The 20197-nt window shown below is 39.2% G+C and overlaps 2 protein-coding genes across 5 annotated transcripts; one reads left to right on the top strand and one right to left on the bottom strand.

Annotated features, from left to right (window-relative positions):
- The first annotated feature begins 1371 nt into the window (after nucleotides 1-1371).
- Nucleotides 1372-13079, top strand: LOC109482878 (condensin-2 complex subunit H2-like). 3 transcript variants are annotated; one of them, XM_019785756.1, is made up of 19 exons: nucleotides 1372-1511; nucleotides 1667-1800; nucleotides 2181-2282; nucleotides 2809-2867; nucleotides 3029-3107; nucleotides 3654-3731; nucleotides 4876-4952; nucleotides 5363-5502; nucleotides 5770-5844; nucleotides 6875-7041; nucleotides 7671-7752; nucleotides 8280-8387; nucleotides 8867-8920; nucleotides 9197-9258; nucleotides 9426-9474; nucleotides 10705-10889; nucleotides 11439-11537; nucleotides 12019-12168; nucleotides 12453-13079. In XM_019785756.1, exons 2-19 carry the CDS (start codon nucleotides 1675-1677, stop codon nucleotides 12609-12611), a joined length of 1851 nt encoding a protein of 616 aa, XP_019641315.1. In that variant the 5' UTR covers nucleotides 1372-1511; nucleotides 1667-1674; the 3' UTR covers nucleotides 12612-13079. The 3 variants fall into 3 exon arrangements, with proteins under 3 accessions (XP_019641315.1, XP_019641314.1, XP_019641313.1); XM_019785755.1 differs by having other exon boundaries at nucleotides 5363-5511; nucleotides 10708-10889; XM_019785754.1 differs by having other exon boundaries at nucleotides 5363-5511.
- A 797-nt stretch (nucleotides 13080-13876) lies between these two features.
- On the bottom strand, nucleotides 13877-20008 carry LOC109482907 (RAD51-associated protein 1-like). 2 transcript variants are annotated; one of them, XM_019785792.1, is made up of 8 exons: nucleotides 19859-20008; nucleotides 19062-19120; nucleotides 18538-18670; nucleotides 17923-18077; nucleotides 17314-17541; nucleotides 16555-16713; nucleotides 15963-16172; nucleotides 13877-15695 (listed from the first exon to the last, which is right to left on the bottom strand). In XM_019785792.1, exons 1-8 carry the CDS (start codon nucleotides 19882-19884, stop codon nucleotides 15565-15567), a joined length of 1101 nt encoding a protein of 366 aa, XP_019641351.1. In that variant the 5' UTR covers nucleotides 19885-20008; the 3' UTR covers nucleotides 13877-15564. The 2 variants fall into 2 exon arrangements, with proteins under 2 accessions (XP_019641351.1, XP_019641352.1); XM_019785793.1 differs by having other exon boundaries at nucleotides 13879-15695; nucleotides 17941-18077.
- Between the last annotated feature and the right edge of the window lie 189 nt (nucleotides 20009-20197).

Here is a 20197-nt window from a genome sequence, read left to right as displayed (position 1 = left end):
TAAATTGTCTCAAAATTGAACCAAAACAAATTTCAAAGTTAGTAATACCAACTTCCATTAAATTTTAAGTACTATACTAGTATAATACAGCTAAATCATATGAATTTTCATGGCTCAAATGTGATAATGGTGAAAATATTATTTATGCTTTATTAGGGGTCCACCTATCATATTATAAAGTTGAAAATTCTTTGATGTGAATCAAACTATCCCCAAATTTGGTCAATTGGTCCATTGCTTAGGATTTCACAATGACAGCCAGGATATCATTTTGGAAAAAAATATCACAAAATCCCTTCCCTCTGGTCCTGGCCACCTGTTTCTATATCATTATGCGTTTTCTTTTTGCTCATTAAAGAAAGCGTTTGACTTTTAAAACATTCAAATATGTTCAAGACTAGAGCTGTGTACCTAAACAAATTTTAGGTACAGGTACAGGTACACAGGTTTAGGTACAGGTCCGGACCTGAACCTGTACCTGAACAATTCGACCAATTTATATGCTCTTCTGAACTCCTTCAATAACAAAAAAAAAACATAAATAAACTTGATAGTTAAGGTTTATTCTTTGTTTATGGCGAATGCTCAGATAAAATATAGGCTATATATATGTTTTTGTTTTCATGAACACACTGTCCTTACACAGGGACCCATTGTTAACCAGCTATTTACACATTTGAGGTCACAAATAGGCATAAAATTGGTGTGAAATTGTTTAAGTACAGTACCGGTACTGAGGGATTAGGTATTTTGGACCTGTACCTAATCAATTTTACCGGTACAGTATCGGTACTGCGTACCGGTACACAGCTCTATTCAAGACGATTTTACTTTCTTAGATTTTATTTACTCTCTTCATATTTTGTATACAAATCATTCTCATCTCCCCTTCCCTGTATTCAATTATATATAACAAGCTACACTTGTAGTTGTAGTTGGCAACCTGTTGGGTAGGCATGAACCAGAACAGGTGTGCAATGATAACTCTAAATGTGTGCAAAAACATTGAGTCCTCGTCTTTGAAACATCAACCTCAGATGACAAAAAAAAAACCAGTCTGGCAAGCCACTTTTGTTATTTTTACAATGAAAAACTTTTTAAAACAATCTGTCTGTCCGAAAAATATTCATTATAGTCCCTTAGGCGCAGGGGCGGTTAATTCATTATCATGAGGAAAGAAACAGATATATTTTTGCAATAATTAGTAGTAATATCCTCAAACATTAATCTAATGGGTGGCAAATGGATACAGTCTGGCCGATGGACTGTCTTTTGCGGCCACCTAAACATCTGCTTGGAGATTACTCAAAGGCTGATTTCGCAACCATGCCCCGGCGCCAAACTGCGGTGTGAGACAGTTGCAACATCCGGGACCTGTTCAGAGCGCGGGAGTTGTGAAAAGCTGTCTGAGTTCGTTATTTGTTGTGGTGGAGATTTTCCGAGTGCGGCTGACATTTCTCCCTAGTTTTAGACCATATAAAGACGATCTCGGGGAGACGAATCGACGACAGGTAAATTTTGAGGGCTTCTATCTTTGCGGTCTCCGTTTTGTGCTTGTTTTGCTGGTATGTGATCGTCGAAAAAATAGCAATCGAGCGCGAACGCCCCCCTCCCACTCTCTTCCCAAGTGTCAAAACAGTCTGTAACTTACTTACGTTTTTTTCAGTCCCAGCCATGACGCTGTCACAGGAGCAAAACGCGGTGGACAAACGGTTCGCCCACCTTCTCCAGCCGATCAAAGACCTGACCAAGAACTGGGATGTCAACCTGGCGTCTGAGCTGGAAAACTACTTGGAAGAGGTCAGTTTGGAAGTGACACTTCAAAGGAAAAAAAATGGAGAGTCAACCTAACTACTAGTATCACAACTGTGGTATCGTATTTTGTAAGGGCAGAGCAGAATTTCGGCTCAGAAACAAGAGGTCCAGGGCTGTCCCTTGACTCCCTTTGCTGAACTCCCAAATAGCGGTAATTTAGATAGGCGGGCGAAGGGCTCTTTGCTGCCGAAGGCAATTTGCTAACGGCCCGATACTAGTCCTAGGGTAATATTTTCTCTCATGTCATGATGACTACTACTAAAACCAAATTACATACATACATACAACATGACTTGTGCAGTAGGAAATTCAAAAATGATGACGATGATGATGATATGAACTGATCTTTTCCACCATGTTTACAGCTGAACACCATTCCCTTCTCCTTTGATGGAGGCCTGTCCACTATGAACTTTGTGGAAGCCGCTCTCCTCATCCAAGGGTCTGCCTGTGTCTACAGTAGAAAGGTATGGTATAGAACTCTGAAGGCATCAAATTACTGTCTCATACTAGTCATAGTCATACTCTGATGTTTTCCCTGGTACAGCCAACAAGACAACCTGAATATTCCCTGTTTTAATTATGTTAACTGAAGGAAAACATTTTTTTTCTGTTTCCTCTTCTTCTTCTCCAAACCAATAAGGTCAATGACCTGAACCAGACGTCTGTCACCATGGTAACTAGTGTTGGTCCACATCATGTTGCAATTTTATAGCAGGAGGGATTTAGACTCCTGTCTGACAGTATATATGAAAGTGTTTGAGTAAGAATTAACAGAGCAGACCATATGCGAAGGTAAACATTATGCATTTGCTTTGCAAATGTTACCTTTCTAGTTAATTAATTAAAATTGCATCTTAAAAACATACTTAATTTGATATACATGTATAGTGAAATGATATTGATTTTTGTTGAATAGTTGGACCATTTGTCAGTTGTCTCCCAAACCCACTTTTCATATCTCGTCATTTTATTTTGCCTGTGTTACTGTAGGTGGAACTGCTGTACACCTTGGTCTACCAAAGTCTGGAGATGCTGGCCAGCAAAAAGAGGTGCATGTACTAGTAAATACCCAAACATCAGGAGTATTTAGTGTGTTTCCTTATGTTGTCTTCTTTTCGTAAGGTGCAGATTTATAATGCTCTACCTTGTCTTTTCTCTCCCTCTGTGTAAAATTGTCTCTTCATCATCGTCTTCTGCTTGTATCAAACAGACAGAAGCAAGGTTCATCCCTGGATGAAGATGGCCAAGACAAGGATGCTCCGGCCAACAAGGGATGGGAGGAACCTGAGGTAACTGAGTTGAGTGGAATGAAGCTGTTTGACAAAGGAAGAGGAAAACATCTAACACCTGTTCAAACAAGCGAGTGGAATGATCAAGGTTCTAGCCAGCTTGAATTGTTTTTCATCATGTCAATTTTAGTTTTGTTTGACGTAACATCATGTAGAGCTCCTGTGACACAACGACCCTATAGGAGGGTCCGGGGGCATGCTCCACCGTGATAGTTGAAAATCACAACCCTCTAAAACACTACTTCCTGCATTTTTTGGCTGGTAGACTAAGCTTAGTTTAATGACAACTCTTTCCACATCTTTACACACTGAGTTTTGTCCATCAAAGATGATGGTTTCAGCAACATTTTCAGTAGGAGCATCTTGAGTGGCAAAATTCTGTCAAATGACGGAAAGACGGACGCTGGCTAGAACACTGGGAATGATCATTAAAGCACTTAGCACTCCAATATTTCTGTCAAAGACTGAGCATTGCCTTGCAAGCAAAATTTCTGTCTAGAATTTTAGTTACTAGTACTGACTGATCTCCCTTTTCCTCCTGATAAGTTTCTCAGCTTGGATGATGATGTCCCAGTACAGCCCAGCAAAAGAGGTATTGAGCTAAAACCAGACCAGAACAAAAATGTGAGTATCTCTTGGCTTACTCTGGGTCACTCTGTTTCTCTGTTATGATTATGAATGTGAAAATGAGCATTGTCTGTCCAGTATACGTTTCTATGTGCGGGACACAACACAACAGCTGCCTCTGTTCCGCGTGTATTACATTGTTGCACTTTCAATTAAAAAAAAAAATTCAATAAATAGGAATACTATGCTACCGGTATATATGGTGTATTCCGTATCACCCAAGGTACCTAGCCCAACCGGTTGGATTACCCGAAGGCCAGAGGGAGATTCCACTCGCAGGAGGGCTGGGAACAAGAGTGATGTGCCAGGCGCTGTGTTGTATTTTATTGTCATACCCACCCCAGAAAACACACATTTCAATGTGAAATGTACCAAAAGTTGGTGTCCCTCACCAAAAAATTGTAACAACATCCTACATTCCAACATCCTAATCCAGTGTTCAAATTTTCACATTCAAATTATTGTATGGAACATTTGGAAGCCTGCATGATAACCATTTATTAGAACCCTGTGTGATACGGTTTATTTATTTTATTTATTCATTTATTTATTAAGATTTACCACATTTGTGGAAGGATTGACATTACAGGTGACTATCACCTTTTCAAAGATGTCAACTCTGGGACCAGACTGTAAGGTTTGAACCACTCACACCGGGAAGGTCCCCTACTCTTTTTGATAAGTTGGCGGTGGGTTCTTTAACGTGCGTGGGGTGTGGCTCTCCCAAACACGGGACCTCCATTTAACGTCCTATCCGAGGGACGTCCCTAGCTGAAGCTAAGTACTCATTTTCACCTGAGTGAAGTGAGGAAAGTCTTGTAAAGTACCTTTCCCATTGGTACAACGTCGGGCGCATGTTCGGACTTGTTCGGGTACGACCCGGAATCGAACCCGGGTCTCCCCGTTTCATAGTCCAGTGATGTATCACTACACCACACACAACGCCACCTTCAAATATAACGGTTAGTTATCACACAGGCCAAAACACCCGTATTGAACGTTATCGTGGCACGGGTATGACATAAAGTAAATTACCCACTGTGATGAAGGTATTACCAGCTGATCTTTTTCAGAGGATATCTACAGAATGTCCTTCTCTGCCTACACTGTGATTGTGATCTCCCTATTCCATGTGTTTCAGGTTGTGATAGTACAGCGAGTGCCCATGGCTCTGACTCCATTAGAGGAGGGAGAGAAGAAAGATGCAGAACTAGTCAGGTAAAAAGAAAGTTCTTAACCTTCTCCCTGCTGCCTAACCCTTTAAAAAAGTTAATAAGTCCTTTCCGCACCAGGTGATGTATAAGGCGGAGCTCACCTCCAGTCTTATAGCCCTTGAGCCACACAGTTATGCAATCACTATGTACAGTCTTTAAAAACGGTACATACTGCTAAATTGGTATGCTTGGCCAGGGATCAAACTCAAGACCTACCGAATGCAAGGCAAACACTCTACTCACTAGCCATTCCATGTATCATTCCTACCCCTGTAACCAATAGATTAGTCAAATAGCTACTTCACTGTACTCAAGTATAAAGACCATGAAATACCAGTAAGATAAAACCTCTTGAATTCCATCCCCAAATTCTCAACTCTATATTGTCTCAGGATCATTTTGCTCTCCCCACAGTAAGAAGGGTGACACCCTGGGCAGTCGTATGGACTTCACGGTGAATTTTGCCCTCCTGCACTCCCCCGACACCCTCATGTTGGACCGGTCCAATTGCTCCAAACTCAACCTGACTGAAGACCCCAGGTGGACTACACCAGGTAAAGAAGGTTAGAATTGTACTGTGGAATACTGTAAATCACTTTATATTTGCAGTAGCAAAAGTTTTCGGTCTGAGAAAATTGGTAATGTTCGCCCAACTACTAGTATATGTTCACGGTGGCGGCAGGTACAGAAGAATTTTTTTTTCCAGCAGTAACAGCAGAAAAATTAGTGGCTGTTAAATTCCATCAGGTGCTAGAATAACAGATACTGTTGAGAACTCTGACCTTAAGTCTTTCTTGGAACACTTTACATTTTGCATGTAGCTGGAGATTTGCAGGCAGTCCCCGGGACAGAGATTCTTCCACCACCACCCGATGATCTACCAGTCAACACAAGCAGTAAGGAATTATTCTTATAACACAAAAGCATACAGGACAACAAATAGAGACAACTAGTGAACTACAATGTAGCATATGTATCGCTTCTTGATTTTGAGTTCTTAAAAGGCATCCAATACAATTTCAGGACAGCAAAAGAAAAAAAAAGATCACTAGCACAGTACTAAAATTATTAGTGCTAACCCTGAATTGCCCGTGCAGGGTTCTTCCAATTCATTTCAATCCATCGTGAGATAGGATTCTGCATCCATGTAATTACATTTTTGTGCTGGGAAAATTTGATGAAGTATTCTGTAATGTGATTACAAGGCCCTCAGAGCGTGCACTTGCGTAATGCAATCATCATGCATGTATGAAGTACTAAGTAGTGCACACTGTGTGACCTGCAGCATATGGACTGTACAGATAAGATAGAACTTCCTCCTCGTAAGTTGGAGATAATATTTGTAGAACATTAGCAAAAAATATATATACATACAGGTACAGTATATATATAGTACTGTATAATTACTGTATGTATTACTGTATATTATAAGTCTGTACTGGTAGCCCAAGCTGTCAGACACATATTGTGCAGCCCAGCTTTTACTGTAAATTTGCAGATTTTGGGCCTGGTTTAGAAAAAGGAAAATTAAGTAGCAACCATGGCTCTAGCCAGTGCTCGTTTTTCCTTTAATTGCCGGAACTTTGCAGCGTGTGACAGAGGACTTTTTAAACCCATCCGCCTACCTTTACTGAGAAAATCGACAAAATTCTTGAGTAAAAATAAATTGACAACGTCTGAAGGACCACCCACAACTACTCTTAACCCCATGATTTGCCTCAGACTCAAGATGCAGGAAATTGTGTTTTTGAAGGCTTGAAAACTCAAAATTTCACGGGGGGTGGCTGATGCCCCCAGACTTCCCCTACAGTGATACCCACCACCGCTGATCTAGTCATGGAACTGGGCTGAAAAAAAATTGGAACTGGCTAGAGCCTCTGGTAGTAACATCCTGAAATGTGTTAACTGTTTGAACAATCTCCTCAGTGTGCAGTGATGACGGAGGTGCAGACCCCCTGCCCCTGGGGGATGATCCAGTAGATATGGGCGACGGGGGTGGGGATGACCTGGAGTGGGACAATCCGGAGAGAAATGCCGCAAGCGAACCCAGGAACCTACGACCAAGAGTTCACGTCGTGGAACCAAAAGAACAGGTAAGGCCACACCAATTTAATTTGTTGGTTCTCGGATTTTTTCAGATAAAATATGAAGCGACAGGGCGAAAAAAAAAAATAAATAAAAACAGGTCTAGGCATCCTATTATAGCCCCAAATGCTACAATATGAGCCATGAAGTCAACAAAAAAGGCTGGGTTAAAATTTAAAGTATAAATTTTGAACTTTTAATCAAACCACTGCATTGATAGATGGAAAAAACTGTAACAACTAGGAAGAAAAGGAATTTCCTCAACTGTTGGGGGCAAAGTATGAGCATTTTTTAGTAATTTTTTTATTATTTTTTGCAAATCAGAAAAAAATGAAGAGGCGAATCCGAGAACCAACAAATTAAATTGGTGTGGCCTAAAGGTAAAACTTACAAGTTTTTATTTTAGGACTTCATGGCATTTTGATATCATACAGTGTTACATAATCACTATAACAATGGATTCTTGTCAAAGGTTTCTAGACTCAATATTTATTGAAAGCTTTAAAAGTCATAATTTTGGAATGAAATGCATCGTAATTCTTACACACAGTATTTTCATATTGCAAGCTGAAATTCAGATTTAATATTATACCCAGTATGATAAATAATGAAACCTGCATTCTCATTGATATGACAGGTAAAAAATGACCCTTGGAAGCTGTTAGACCCACATGAAGAACAGCCCATCACAAACATGAGGTCCCTGCCTTTCAAGAAAGGTGAGGAGAGTAGTTCAGCCATGAGGCTACAGCATTTACATATCTACATTTATAATTTGTTGAAATTTGCAGAGATGTCATTTATCCTTTATTTATCGATGAGTATACTACATGATGTATAAATATAATACAGGCTGTTTGGATTTAAAACTTTAGATCCAACGCAAGGAAGTTCTCTCACCTAAAGCTTTTGACCAGTCCTGGTCTTCCTCAGTATACTGACCCTTACCTTAGACCTTAGATCCTCCTTGTCTGAGTTTTTGACCCAGTGAGGCTAAAATGTCACGTAGCTTCTTTGAAGTGTGACGTCAACACTGGGTCGGTCTACTGAGGAAGACCAGAGTGACTGGTCAAAAGCTCTGGGTGAGAGAACTTCTTTGTGTTGGATCTAAAGTTTTAACTTTTTAAAGTTAAAAGTTTAGATCCAACATGTAGAAACATATAACTACCAACACAGATGAACCTTCATGATGTCCTATTCTGTTCTAACATACCATGTTATGTTCATATACTCCTTGTCTGGATAGGTGTGCCATTTCAAGTGCTGCCAGGACTGTCAGGAAATGCCAAGAAGCGGAAACTGAAGGCAGCCAGCACCCAACTGGAACCACTCCCTGATCTCATCTCTAAGACTCGTAAGGGCTAGGGAAAAAATGTTGTGTTTGACCTGTTTCAGTCCTGAAAAAATTAGTGTCGGTAGGTAGGGATTATCTTTTTTATTAGACGTTGTAAATCTCTAGTGATCAAAACTTGCATAAGGATGCTTACATTTTTTATGTCAGTGTTGGAAAACTGATTGTACAATGTTTCATCACTCACATGTCAGATCATGGAGCTAGAAAAGGTTGGTCAGCTTGAAAAATTCATGTCCCTTGCAGGGGTCCACCCCTAAAAAGCCTAGGGTCGGCATTTTTTTCTAGGGTCGGTTGGGAAACAGGAAACCCACCTTTTTTCTTCTGACTTAAGACTCATTAGCACAGGTTAAGTACTGTAGTGAGCACTACAGCTAAAGTTCAAAACAGTCTTGGTACAAACTTTACTAATGTTTGATGTTTAAATAAACACCAATTTTTTTTTACATTGTATTGACATCAAAATCATTATCATTTTGCAGTTTGGGGAGACAAGAAGCTTCCTACCAACCCAACAAAAAGACCAACTTTTGCAGGTACATTTGAGTTGTATTTTTTATGTTGTAAGTCATTTTTTAAATTGTTTTGTGATATTCTGATATCTGATGTAAAATGTCTCTAATATTACATATCTATATTTAAAATTTACTACAACGTCAAGTATTCTGTCAGTAGTTACAGTCAAACTTTTGACAACACCCCTACTGCAGGCTCCGTGCACTCAGTTATAGTAGTTACTGCATATGTAGCCAATATACAAATGTACTGTCAAACATAATTAACATACACAATGATTTTTTTGGTGATTCTAGCCTTAGAGCACTTGTACTGGGATGCCATGAAGAAACGTCGACAACTTGAAAAGCAACTGGAGGTAAAAATACTGACATGGTTTTGTTGATTTTAATTAAGTCATAGAAATTTTAAGTAAATCATCTAGTTACAACTGACATCAAGAGCATGTGGTAAAATTTGTTAACAAGTTTTCTTCCATCAAGACTAATATGACACAGGCATTTAAATGTTTATTTCAATCTTCAGACAGAGGCAGTTCCAGAGTACTTAGAGGAAGAGGAAGAAGAGCAAGAAGGTTTGTCTACCATGGTTCATAATGTTTCATGACAATGCGGAAAAGAGTTTATAATGACGAGCAGTTCTTTTGCCATGTTCATTTCTCCATTAGGCCACACTGACTTAATTTTTGGGATGACGTCCTCTGGAGGCCCCAAAACTAATGTGAGAGGGCAAATAGAACAAGGCTGAGGCAATAAAAATCATTGCCAAGGCGACGACTGAATGATATATATTATTTCATGTGGTGGAGCTAGCAATCTACATTACAATTATCAGAAAACATATTTCCCTATGTTATAAAGACACGCACGTAGTGAAATTTACAGGCTGGGTGGAGGAGGTGTGGGGCAATATACCAAATACACGTATAGGAGGAATCAGCCGTTCTTTCCCAGCAATATAGATTTTATGATGACATACTTACTTACTTTACTTTGGTCGAGTTCCCGCTAGAACCAAACTGAAAACCATCCTCCACTTCACTCTATCCTCCACCAGAGACTGGATTTTATGTCTGGTCGTGAAGTTGTTACTCCTTTGACTTTTTTTACCTTTTGTGGGTTCCAAAAGGACGGATAATTTCTTTTCTCTCTGTGACCTGTTTGAATATGGTCTTTGGCCAAAGACAGCTGTGCTCTCTGTCCATGGTGTGGGGAGAAGACTGATGACCAGTAATTAATCATGCCAGGCAGCAGGATGGGTGGCACGTGGGCACCCGTGTAAGTTACCTGCTTGATCCAAAAACCACATGGTGGAAGGTTTCCTCCAAACCAATTCCCTGGGGAACGCATTCGTGCAATTTTTGAAATTCTTTCAAAGCGATCGTAGTACTTACACAAATGCCTCCGCCCCAAAGGCGTCGCCAAAAAAGTCCAGCCAAAAAAATTACTGCTAAACCACAGTAATACAAAGCTGGATTTGCAAATCTGTGGTACATGTACCAGTAGTACATACTGTAACTACATTCAAGCAGGAATATTCTGGCATTTATGAGTCGGCACAGTTCTTGAGTTCCATGGAGCTTTGGCAGCCTGGGTGCTGTCCTCTGTAGTTACCGCCGGCTCCCTGTTGTCACCTTGTTGTAGGTTAGAACCTTAGAGGAGGTGATTTTATTTTTTGAGAACGAGTGCACACAAGGTTGTCATCCATGAAATTGAATTAGTGTGGCCTTATACATTGTAGTTTCATCTGATGTGTCAATACCAAAAACATAATTGAGTTAAGTCTGACAGCATTTCTGTACCAGAAGCTCCAGGGTTCCCTGCCCTGGACCATGATGATGACGATGATGGTGACAATGACTTTGGTGGTTTGGAGATTGAGCCAGTTGGCACGGAGACAGAAGCGGCCCCGCCCATGCCCACAGGTCTGGAGGAACTCCCAAAAGACAGTATGGTGCAGACATACGAGGACATGGTCAGACAATATGTGGTGAGTCTTACAAATACGGACAGAATGTGTTATAAGGCTGGCCACTGTTGTAGCTGGGTGTATTTAGAAGAATGGATACACGGCTGTAACCTCAGAGTGCTACTACATGTAGTACAAGATGGTACTCACACAGTTACACCTATCGCTTCAAGAATTAGTACATTGTATAGCATATGATATTAGTCATTTTTTTGTGATGTTTACTGAACTGATGTGTATATTCTTTTAGTGTATCTTGCATTTCAACTGCTTTCTGTTTAGCTTGCATTTATGGTACTACATGTATGTAGTACATGCATTTATGTACTACTTACTAACTTCTGTATGTACCTCAGGAAATAATTGTCTAAAATCAAAATGGTGCAAGTTTTGTAAATATTTCTTCACACTTTATTGCAGATGCTGAGCAAAAAGCAACTATGGTACATATTATGTACCTGGTGTATGTCATTCATGACATTGTGTATATTGCTATGCATCCAGCAATAGTTGTTGCATTGTGTGTAGTGCTATTTCAGCCTGCATGTTAATTGTTGCTGTGACATCCAGGATGGGTTTCTGGAGAGTGCACAGTACATCCAGGAGACACAGCTGTCCAGACGGATCAGGGAATGGGAGGAAAAAATTCTACCTCACCTGGAGGAAGAGGTGGGTCTTCAAAGATTAATTTGTCAAATTTATGCTATAGAGGCTTGTCATTGACATCATGATACTGTGATTATAATATGAATACCTACGATTGGCAGGTATCTGTGCATTATATCATATGAAAAGCCTATATACTGAATTTTGAATATAATTATTATTTTAAGGCCACACCAATTTAATTAGTTCTTTTTTGGATTTTTCAGAAAAGCATTTGAAGCGACAGGGCAAAAAAAAAACAGGCCAAGGCACCCCATGATAGCCAGAAATGTTACAATATGAGCCATGAAGTTATAATACCAGTCTGGTTTATAATTAAAACAATAGATTTTAAACTTTTAATGAAACAACATTGCATTGTTACGTTGAAAAACTTTAACAACTAGGAAGAAAAGGACTCTCTGCTATTAAATTTGACATGGTTGCAGAGTAAATCAGTTTTAGAACAAGCTTGTCAAGTTTTAATGTGTTTCTTTGAACCCAGGAAAGGCACGGTCCGTTTGACATCCACAGCTGTGCTGACCAGACCCTGGAGCGTTTCCACACCGTGGGGGAGGTGCGCCCGCTACACGAGGTGTGCCGTGGTCAGGCCGCCTGGGGGGTCTGTCGGACATTCGCTGCCTCCCTGCAGCTGGTGAGCTTTTCCCTCGATTATAGGAGATTTTTAAGTGATTTTCATAAGAACTGCTAATGAAGTAACTGAATAAAGAGACCGAGTGTTTTAGTCAGTTTAGGTGACCATCTGTCACCTTCCTCAGGGCAATTCTGACCGGTGTGCATGGTGTCGCTGCTATAGATGCATTCCGACAAAGAGCCTCTTTATTCAGTGACTTACCGACTTGATGAAACTATTCACAGATGTTAATGAAGTAAGCAGTATATAAACTGGTTTGATTCTTATTTTATCTGTACATGTAGGCAAACAACATGAACTTGGAGATAGGGCAGACAGGGGTGGTAGACAGTGCACTGAACACCATGACCCTGACCTTACTGTCCAAGGAGCGGGCACAGGAGCGCTTCCAGGACTACCAGGCACCGTCACTGACACAGAAAAGTAAAAAAGGACACAAATAACCAGGAATAATTCAAGAGATTCATAACCCTCAGCCTTTCTCATTTTAACTGATTTTCAACTTGCACCGTACATGTATACGTACATACCTTCACAAGGATTATTGTTGGATTTACAGACAATATGGATGTACAATACTACCTTTTTTTAGTTACGGGCAACAAAGAAATTTGCTGCAGTGTCAGCAACTGGAAAAAGGTTGAGTGTGCCACTGAAAGTTGGCTGTGCATGGAAATATTTTACCAAAGCATATCCAGTCAGTTGTAGAGTACATGGACTTTGAAAATCTGTATGTAAGACTTTTTCTTGCCTCTGTCTACTGTCTCTTATACAACCTCCAAGTGCTGAAAGTGGTCGTCTCTCATATCATATTCTCCTGTTATGAATTGTTCAACCTGTACTGTATATATTACATTCATCTGTGTAGTCTTTGCTGTATGATAAAGCTTACCATAAAGAACAAAAATGGTAAAAAAAAAGTAATTAGCAATACATTAAGCATTTTTCTACATTTACTGCCTACTCATTCTATCACGTATCTTTTGTACCAGAAAATTTTAAATGTTGAAAAGTCAATGTCTTTGGGTTGACTTGACCATATACATTTTGTATTTTTTAAATACATGTATTTCGCTTCACACTGTCTTCCTGTGTCTAACTGTAATAAAATATTACTGAAATGCAAAGCCTTCTTATTTTTCATGGACATTGCTATATATTTAGAGGATAACAAAATGGGAAAGGGCCACAATTTTATAACTCACCTGTAGGCTAGTATGGTGATTTGAATTTACATCCGTTTCTGAAAAAAAGATTTCAACCATACTGTAAATCCTATTTACACACTTGCATCAGTTTTGGGGTTCCCAGTCGAGGATGTCATCCATGATACATTTGTATTTAATATAATCAACTACATGGCCGTACATGTAATGACACAAAATAGTTTAAAAGGCATACATTAGGCCACACCAATTTAATTTCTTGGTTAACAGATTTTTCTAGAAAAATAATGGAGCGGGCGGGCAAAAAAAAATAAAAACAGGCCTAGGCATCCTATTATGGCCCAAAATGGTACGATAGGAGCCACGAAGTCAACACACCAGGCTGGTTCAAAAATAATGAATTTTGAACTTTTAATGATACCATTGCATTTAAAGATGGAATAACTTACAACTAGGATGAAAAGGACTCTTTTCAACTGTTCAGGGCAAAATATGAGCATTTGCACTTGATTCTGAATTTTTATTTGCAAATCAGAAAAAAATGAAGCGGGCAAATCCGTTAACCAAGAAATTAAATTGGTGTGGCCTTAGCTAACTTTACCTTATTTGGTACTCAGAAATATACTCAAAAGCAGCCAATTTTTTTACAGGTATGACCTTCATCCTCTAGTCAAAATGAGTACAGACATTAAAGTAGCAATTAGCAGACATGACCATGGATGTATAATGCTTTATTGTCAATATAATTCTAACAACAATACAGCATCTATGTATAAAAATAATCGGCACTGCCACACCTGAAATAAATGCGGCCACAAGAAAAAAATAGTAGTCAAGGAAAAAACATTAAACCTTGAATAGAAATACCACCTTCTTGTGTCCATGTATACATGTGTGTCTTGTCTTCCATGCAATAAAACAATACACTAGAGGTTATTTTTACGGTGCAAGAACTTACTGAAGAAGTGTACTAATCTTATATACTCTACATAATTTAAAATGTCTCTGTTGTATTGTGTATATACACTACTATAGTATGGCCCAAACTATAACTGGCTCTTATTAGATTGTGCAGATTCAAACATCTCTTTGGCAGAACGACATGTGCATTTTACAGGTAGAAGTTGTGTGTATCAAACTGCAAATTGAGTAAAGCATCATTTCCATCTTACATGACTGGAAATGTAGAAACACTATACAGATTGGATTTTTACTACCAGTATTCTCCAACATGAGACGGGCCTACTGCTAATTTACTGACAGTTATTTGGCACTACACTGAGGATAACTATCACAAATGATGAATAAAGAAAATGGTTCAATTTATGGAACTGCCACCATCAGTATAAAAATTGTTGTATAAAACATTTCAACAGAATCTTTGACATATTGACTAATATAGTCTATATACATGTGAGGATATATCTAGTAATGTTTTTGCCAAAGGGAATTGAAATGGTGACCACATACATGTACAATATCTGTGCTTTCCTAAATTCTTATTCATTATATCCAATTGGAAAAGAAGTACATGCATATTTTGTAGTAAATTCTGTCAACTAAACTCTGAATAGATAAAGTCAGTGATGAAAACAAACACTTTTAACATTAGCTCTATAAGTGGTCTTCTTTTTTGATACAAAGAATCTACTAGTATTCCATTGTATTCATTGCAGATGCTCAAATTATAATGACCATCTGACCTTTTCAAACATGCTTGTCTGGAACAGCTAAATGTTTATCACACCAATTTATGAAATGTTTTCTAAAACAGGCAAATATTAAAATATGAGAAATAATGCTGTAACAAAGCATCACAAAATTCTTTGGGGCCAAAGTTTGTCAAATGTTACAATGTAGGTAAAGCAATGCCTTTCACATGGTGCCTACATGTATTTCTAGCCTATTTCTGAATATGAAAGCATTGTGTTGGAATGTACCATTTCACAGAAAGGTCACAGGTTTGAAACATGCAATGTTCTTAATGTCACAACAGCACAAAGTCTTGTACAGGCTACATGTCCACAATTGAAAAGTATGACACTTTATCTAAAGGTATTCACAGCAGCCACAGAATGTCCATTTAACTAAAATAATGGTAACTAACAAGTATGGTGTAAGGAACATTTAATCTTGATTCCTTATTGGCTTTTCCAAATAGAATATCCCAAAGCCGGAGGTAGAGATGCTGTGAAGGAAGCTGTTGTGGCATGAGAGAGAGTCAGGTCTGCTAGTCTCCATTAGAAGCTGGTCTGACAGGGTGCAGCGGTTTTATTTTCTGGTTCTTGGAAAGTCCTACTCTGATCTGGGCTGGAGACTTGCTGATCCCCCCTCCTCCTGACTTACTGGTACCTGCTGGACCTACAGAAACAATGTGGTCAAACATAAGGACTATTCCATTTCAAAAATTCAGGGGGGATAGGGAGAACAATTTTACAGCAGTTGGCAGTAAACTTACCACAATATAGGTATCATTTATTGTTTAACAAGGCCTATGATGTCAAAAATTGAGAATGTAGGAAACTTATTTTTCTGGTCGCATTAGAGTTGGAGTCTGTTACTTGCTGTGGCCTAAAAGTGGCCATTTGTTCAGCAGCAGCTCTAAGAAGACAGACATGTTAGTCCTACCTGGCGGACACCATTTTGGTTTCCTGATGATGAGTTCCCCGCTGCTGCTCCGTGCGGGGAGCATGTGAGACACGTCCGGTGAGTCCCGGCCTGATGAGCCGTCCGAGTTGTACGACAGCGCGGCGCTCAGACCCACGATGGCCCGCCCCAGCCCCTTCCCCCTGGGGCGGGGGGACGCACTCTTCCCACTGAAGGTCTTGATGGGTGTGACTGGGGACAGTGGTAAAAATGCTCTTTTCAGTGTTCTGCAATACTGCAGAAAGTAACAATTTTGTTCTGCAATTCAGAAATACTTTTTGAAAGCATCTTGTTGAAAACATATTGAAAACATATTGTTTTTGCTCTGTTTCTTTTTCCTCTTCTTCTCCAAACAAATACAATGTATGATCTGAACCAGATGTCTGTCATGTTGCAATTTTATAGCAGGAGGGATTTGTACTCCTAGCACCATATATACATGTATGAATGTGTTTGAGTACGAATTAACAGAGCAGACCACATGCAAAGGAAAATATGCATTTACCTTTCTAGTTTAATTGAATATCAAATAACAGGTCCTTACAAACTCTGAAACCCTCTCCATAAATGTTACCTGTTGCAGACAATCTGGGTTTTGGTCGTGGTCTCTTCTCCGTTGCCCCTCCCCTCCCCCTGCCTCTGCCCCGCCGACTCTGTGTCCGTTTCCTGGACGTTTCATAGTCGCTGTCATCTTCATCAGGGTCAAAGTCACTGTCTTCATCTTCTGATGACACTGTGAGGGTTTATAACTTGTGTAAAAATACATGCCCATACCCGGGGGTGCGGTGTGTGGGGGTTGGTTGGTAGGGATGTTCGGAAGGTCCACTTTATCTAAAGGTCCAAATTTTTCTTTGAAATGTGAACTGATTTGTATCATGAGCAGGACTGGAATCCTATCTGTCTCTGATTTTTCCTTTGAAATTCTCTCAAAACACAGTAAATGTATTTTTTTTTTCAATCTGTCCTAGGAGAGTCTGGAATTGTCCTTGGAGAGATTGGAATTCCAATCTCCCCTAGGGCAATTCCAGAATGATCCTGGATTTCAATCTCCCCTGTGACATATACATATTTCTGGGCTTATATCATATCTATAACTGTAAGCTTTAATTGTATCAATAGGATTCAAATTTTGTGGTATTATTTAATAATCCGTAAAACCTCTAAATAAAAGGCTCTAGTTTGGATTTAGAAAGCACAGATATATGCCATCCTCAATCAGCTAATGACAAAAATTAACATGTTTGATATACAATATGCTGGATTTTTAAACCTTCGTTCCTTTTATTGCACACTAGTCTTTCATTTTTTCGTACCTTTCACTTAAATGACATACCTTCCTGGCCCTCTTCCTCATCATCAATATCTTCTACCCTGGATTCCTCGTCTCTCCCTCCATTTTCTTTATTTGTTGATCTTGGCTGTGTCTTCACCCTGGACTGTCTCTTCTTCCTGGTGCTGGGTTCCTCCAGATCACTGTCTGCTGACTGTGTCTCCACTGGTCTCTCAGCCGAGTCTGTGCTGGGAGTGGGTGTGGGGATGCTGGCTATGTCACTGGAGTCTTCTGTTATCAACATGACAGGAACATCGCCCACTTTAGTACCACATTCAGGGTAGAACAACAAGGACAACATTAGTAAGTCACGATAAGGCCACGCCAATTTAATTTGTTGATTCACGGATTCACCCGCTTCAGTTTTTTTTGATTTGCAATAAAAAATAAAAAATTCTGAATCAACTGAAAAATGCTCATATTTTGCCCCAAAAAGTTGAAGACAGTCCTTTTCTTCCTAGTTCCTAGTTCAAAATTCATTGTTTAAATTTTAAACCAGCCTGGTATGTTGCCTTCATGGCTCCTATTTTGGCCTGAATGAAGACAAAATAGTTTCCAGGCAAAGAGCAAGTGGATAGCTGCATTTAGACATCCCAATAAAGTACAGCACACCTGTACTGTACAACTTGCCTTTGGTAGCTGCCTGTTCCAGTTCTGATTGGCTAGTGCTGCTGGTCTCTGGTTGGCTGGAGGAAGGGGTGTCTTGTTTGGACAGCTGTAGAGCCAGCTCCAGGTCCCTTTGGTACAGCTTCTCCTCAAGGGACAGTCTGGAGGAAGTCAAGACATCTTTAAGTTATCTTCTACTGTTCATAATCCTCATTTGTAGATTGCAGATACAGTAGCTGTATATTTTGGTCTTGCCAGTAATCAGTTGCAGGTGGAATTCATAAGTGTTGAAACAGGACTCCTTTTTCTGCATATCTGCAATGGCACAGGTAACATTGAAACCTGCACCACACAAATTTTACCTGCAGCACCACTTAGAATATAGGAAATAATAAAAATAACAAAATTTGTACAAAAATATGGTTGCCTCTCTTACTAGTACATGGCAGGTAACACTAATTATATGCCTAGTGATTAAGCCCCTTTATCTCTAACAATATCAACTTGAAAAGTGGTGGAATGGTACCCATCCAAGCATACCTTCCAATACACATGCCACAATATACATTCCTGATGGCTAACAATAACATTAAGCAACCAGCATATAAACAGTTGCCTGACCTCTGTTCCTTCTTTGTCTTCTCAGATGTTTTGCTGGAAGATGTTTTCTTTGTCGATTCCTTCTTCTTTGTCTCTTTCTGCTCCCCTGTGATTTTCTTCTTTTTGGCAGGTGGGTTGAAGTCTGCAAAGTCATCTGTGTGAAGTGGAAAATGTGTGGTATAACTATAAGAACCACTCCACAATGTGTGCGTGAGGTGCGTGAGGCGTGGGGTGCAGAAAAAAACTGCAGATAAAACTTTAGATATTAATAGTAAATGCTAAACCTGAATGTCTGCATGAAGAGAGCTGGTATGAAGTTGTCATAAATGCCTTCAAATCATATTTCCAAATATTTACCTCAATGATATTAGCTATATATTGCAAGGGAACACATTTTGCTACACTTAACAATGGCACAAAACAAATATTATTATAGTTTTTTATTTATACGTCATTAATAACTGAAATACAAATCCTTTGACCAGTATATTGAATATCCCAATTTATTGAAAAGTTAAACAGGATGTTTACATGTTTATGTTTACCTTCACTGTCGTTTTCTTCATTGCCTCCGAATCTACTGTAGTCCACCTTCTTGTGAGCCCTGCAGATAAAAGAAAAAATTTCCTAGATTTCCATCACTGATAAGACTCAACAACAATGTATGTATTGTATCCTGTAATTTGTCAAGGTCACAGGCATTGAACCTAATCAACAACAAGGCTCAAAATCATCATGATGTTAAATCATACCTGGTCATACAATTATAAATTGGTTGAAGTAAACAGACTCTTAAGAAAGATGTGTTGTTTATGACTTACTGGTAACTAACGTTGATAAAATATGTCAGAAATCAAAACTACTTTTTCACCATAAATTTTCATTGATGTAATTTAAAATGTACAATGTATAACGTTAAGATTTTACACAATGATACGAATCTGACTATATTTGCATCTTGACAAAATCCTGTCATTCTGGAGAAGTAGTATTCATTATGAATTGCTCATTTATCCGTAAACTGTTCCAGAAGAATATAACAAGGGTACTAAATCCGTTTCAAAAATATATACGGAACTTTCTTGCAACAACACCTCGTTGTACGTAACCTTTGCAAACGCTTTGCAAAAACCGGTAGCCAGTAAAATACCGCAGAATAGCAAACATGAAGTGAAGTCTATAGGACTCGGATAGACCATGGATAGACCAAGACGATATTATAATTTCGGCTCTGACAAGAGACGTTATATTAAACTTATAACGTTGTGCATAGAGCAGCGACAACTAACTGTTACACTGTGCACTCAGATCCCCATTCAGCGTTGCGTTCATGGCGACCTACCTTCCCGAACGCCTTGATTCTGCCATTATAGAAGCAAAACCTTCAGTTCAACGCCTCAAAACAGGCATAAACGTGAAAGTTTGAACATCAAAACAACTATGGCACCCAAGCCAACCTTCCCAGTACAACTGAGCCAGATGACCTGTGTTGACCCCCTTCCCCAAGAAAAAAATAGCAAACAATTCGTATAGAGCTTCGAATATACAATCATTGCACAGAAACCCTTTTATATCATCAAATAATACACATCCTAGATACAAAAGCACATTAAATCAAAGAATAGTAACAATTTATTTCATTCTATCTGCTTTTAAGTCTGCAAAATATTGCATTACTTTT

This window comes from Branchiostoma belcheri, unplaced genomic scaffold, assembly GCF_001625305.1.
Source record: "Branchiostoma belcheri isolate BF01 breed outbred unplaced genomic scaffold, Haploidv18h27 scaffold61, whole genome shotgun sequence".
NCBI classification, from domain to species: domain Eukaryota; kingdom Metazoa; phylum Chordata; class Leptocardii; order Amphioxiformes; family Branchiostomatidae; genus Branchiostoma; species Branchiostoma belcheri.
This window is presented reverse-complemented; position numbering and strand designations above follow the sequence as displayed.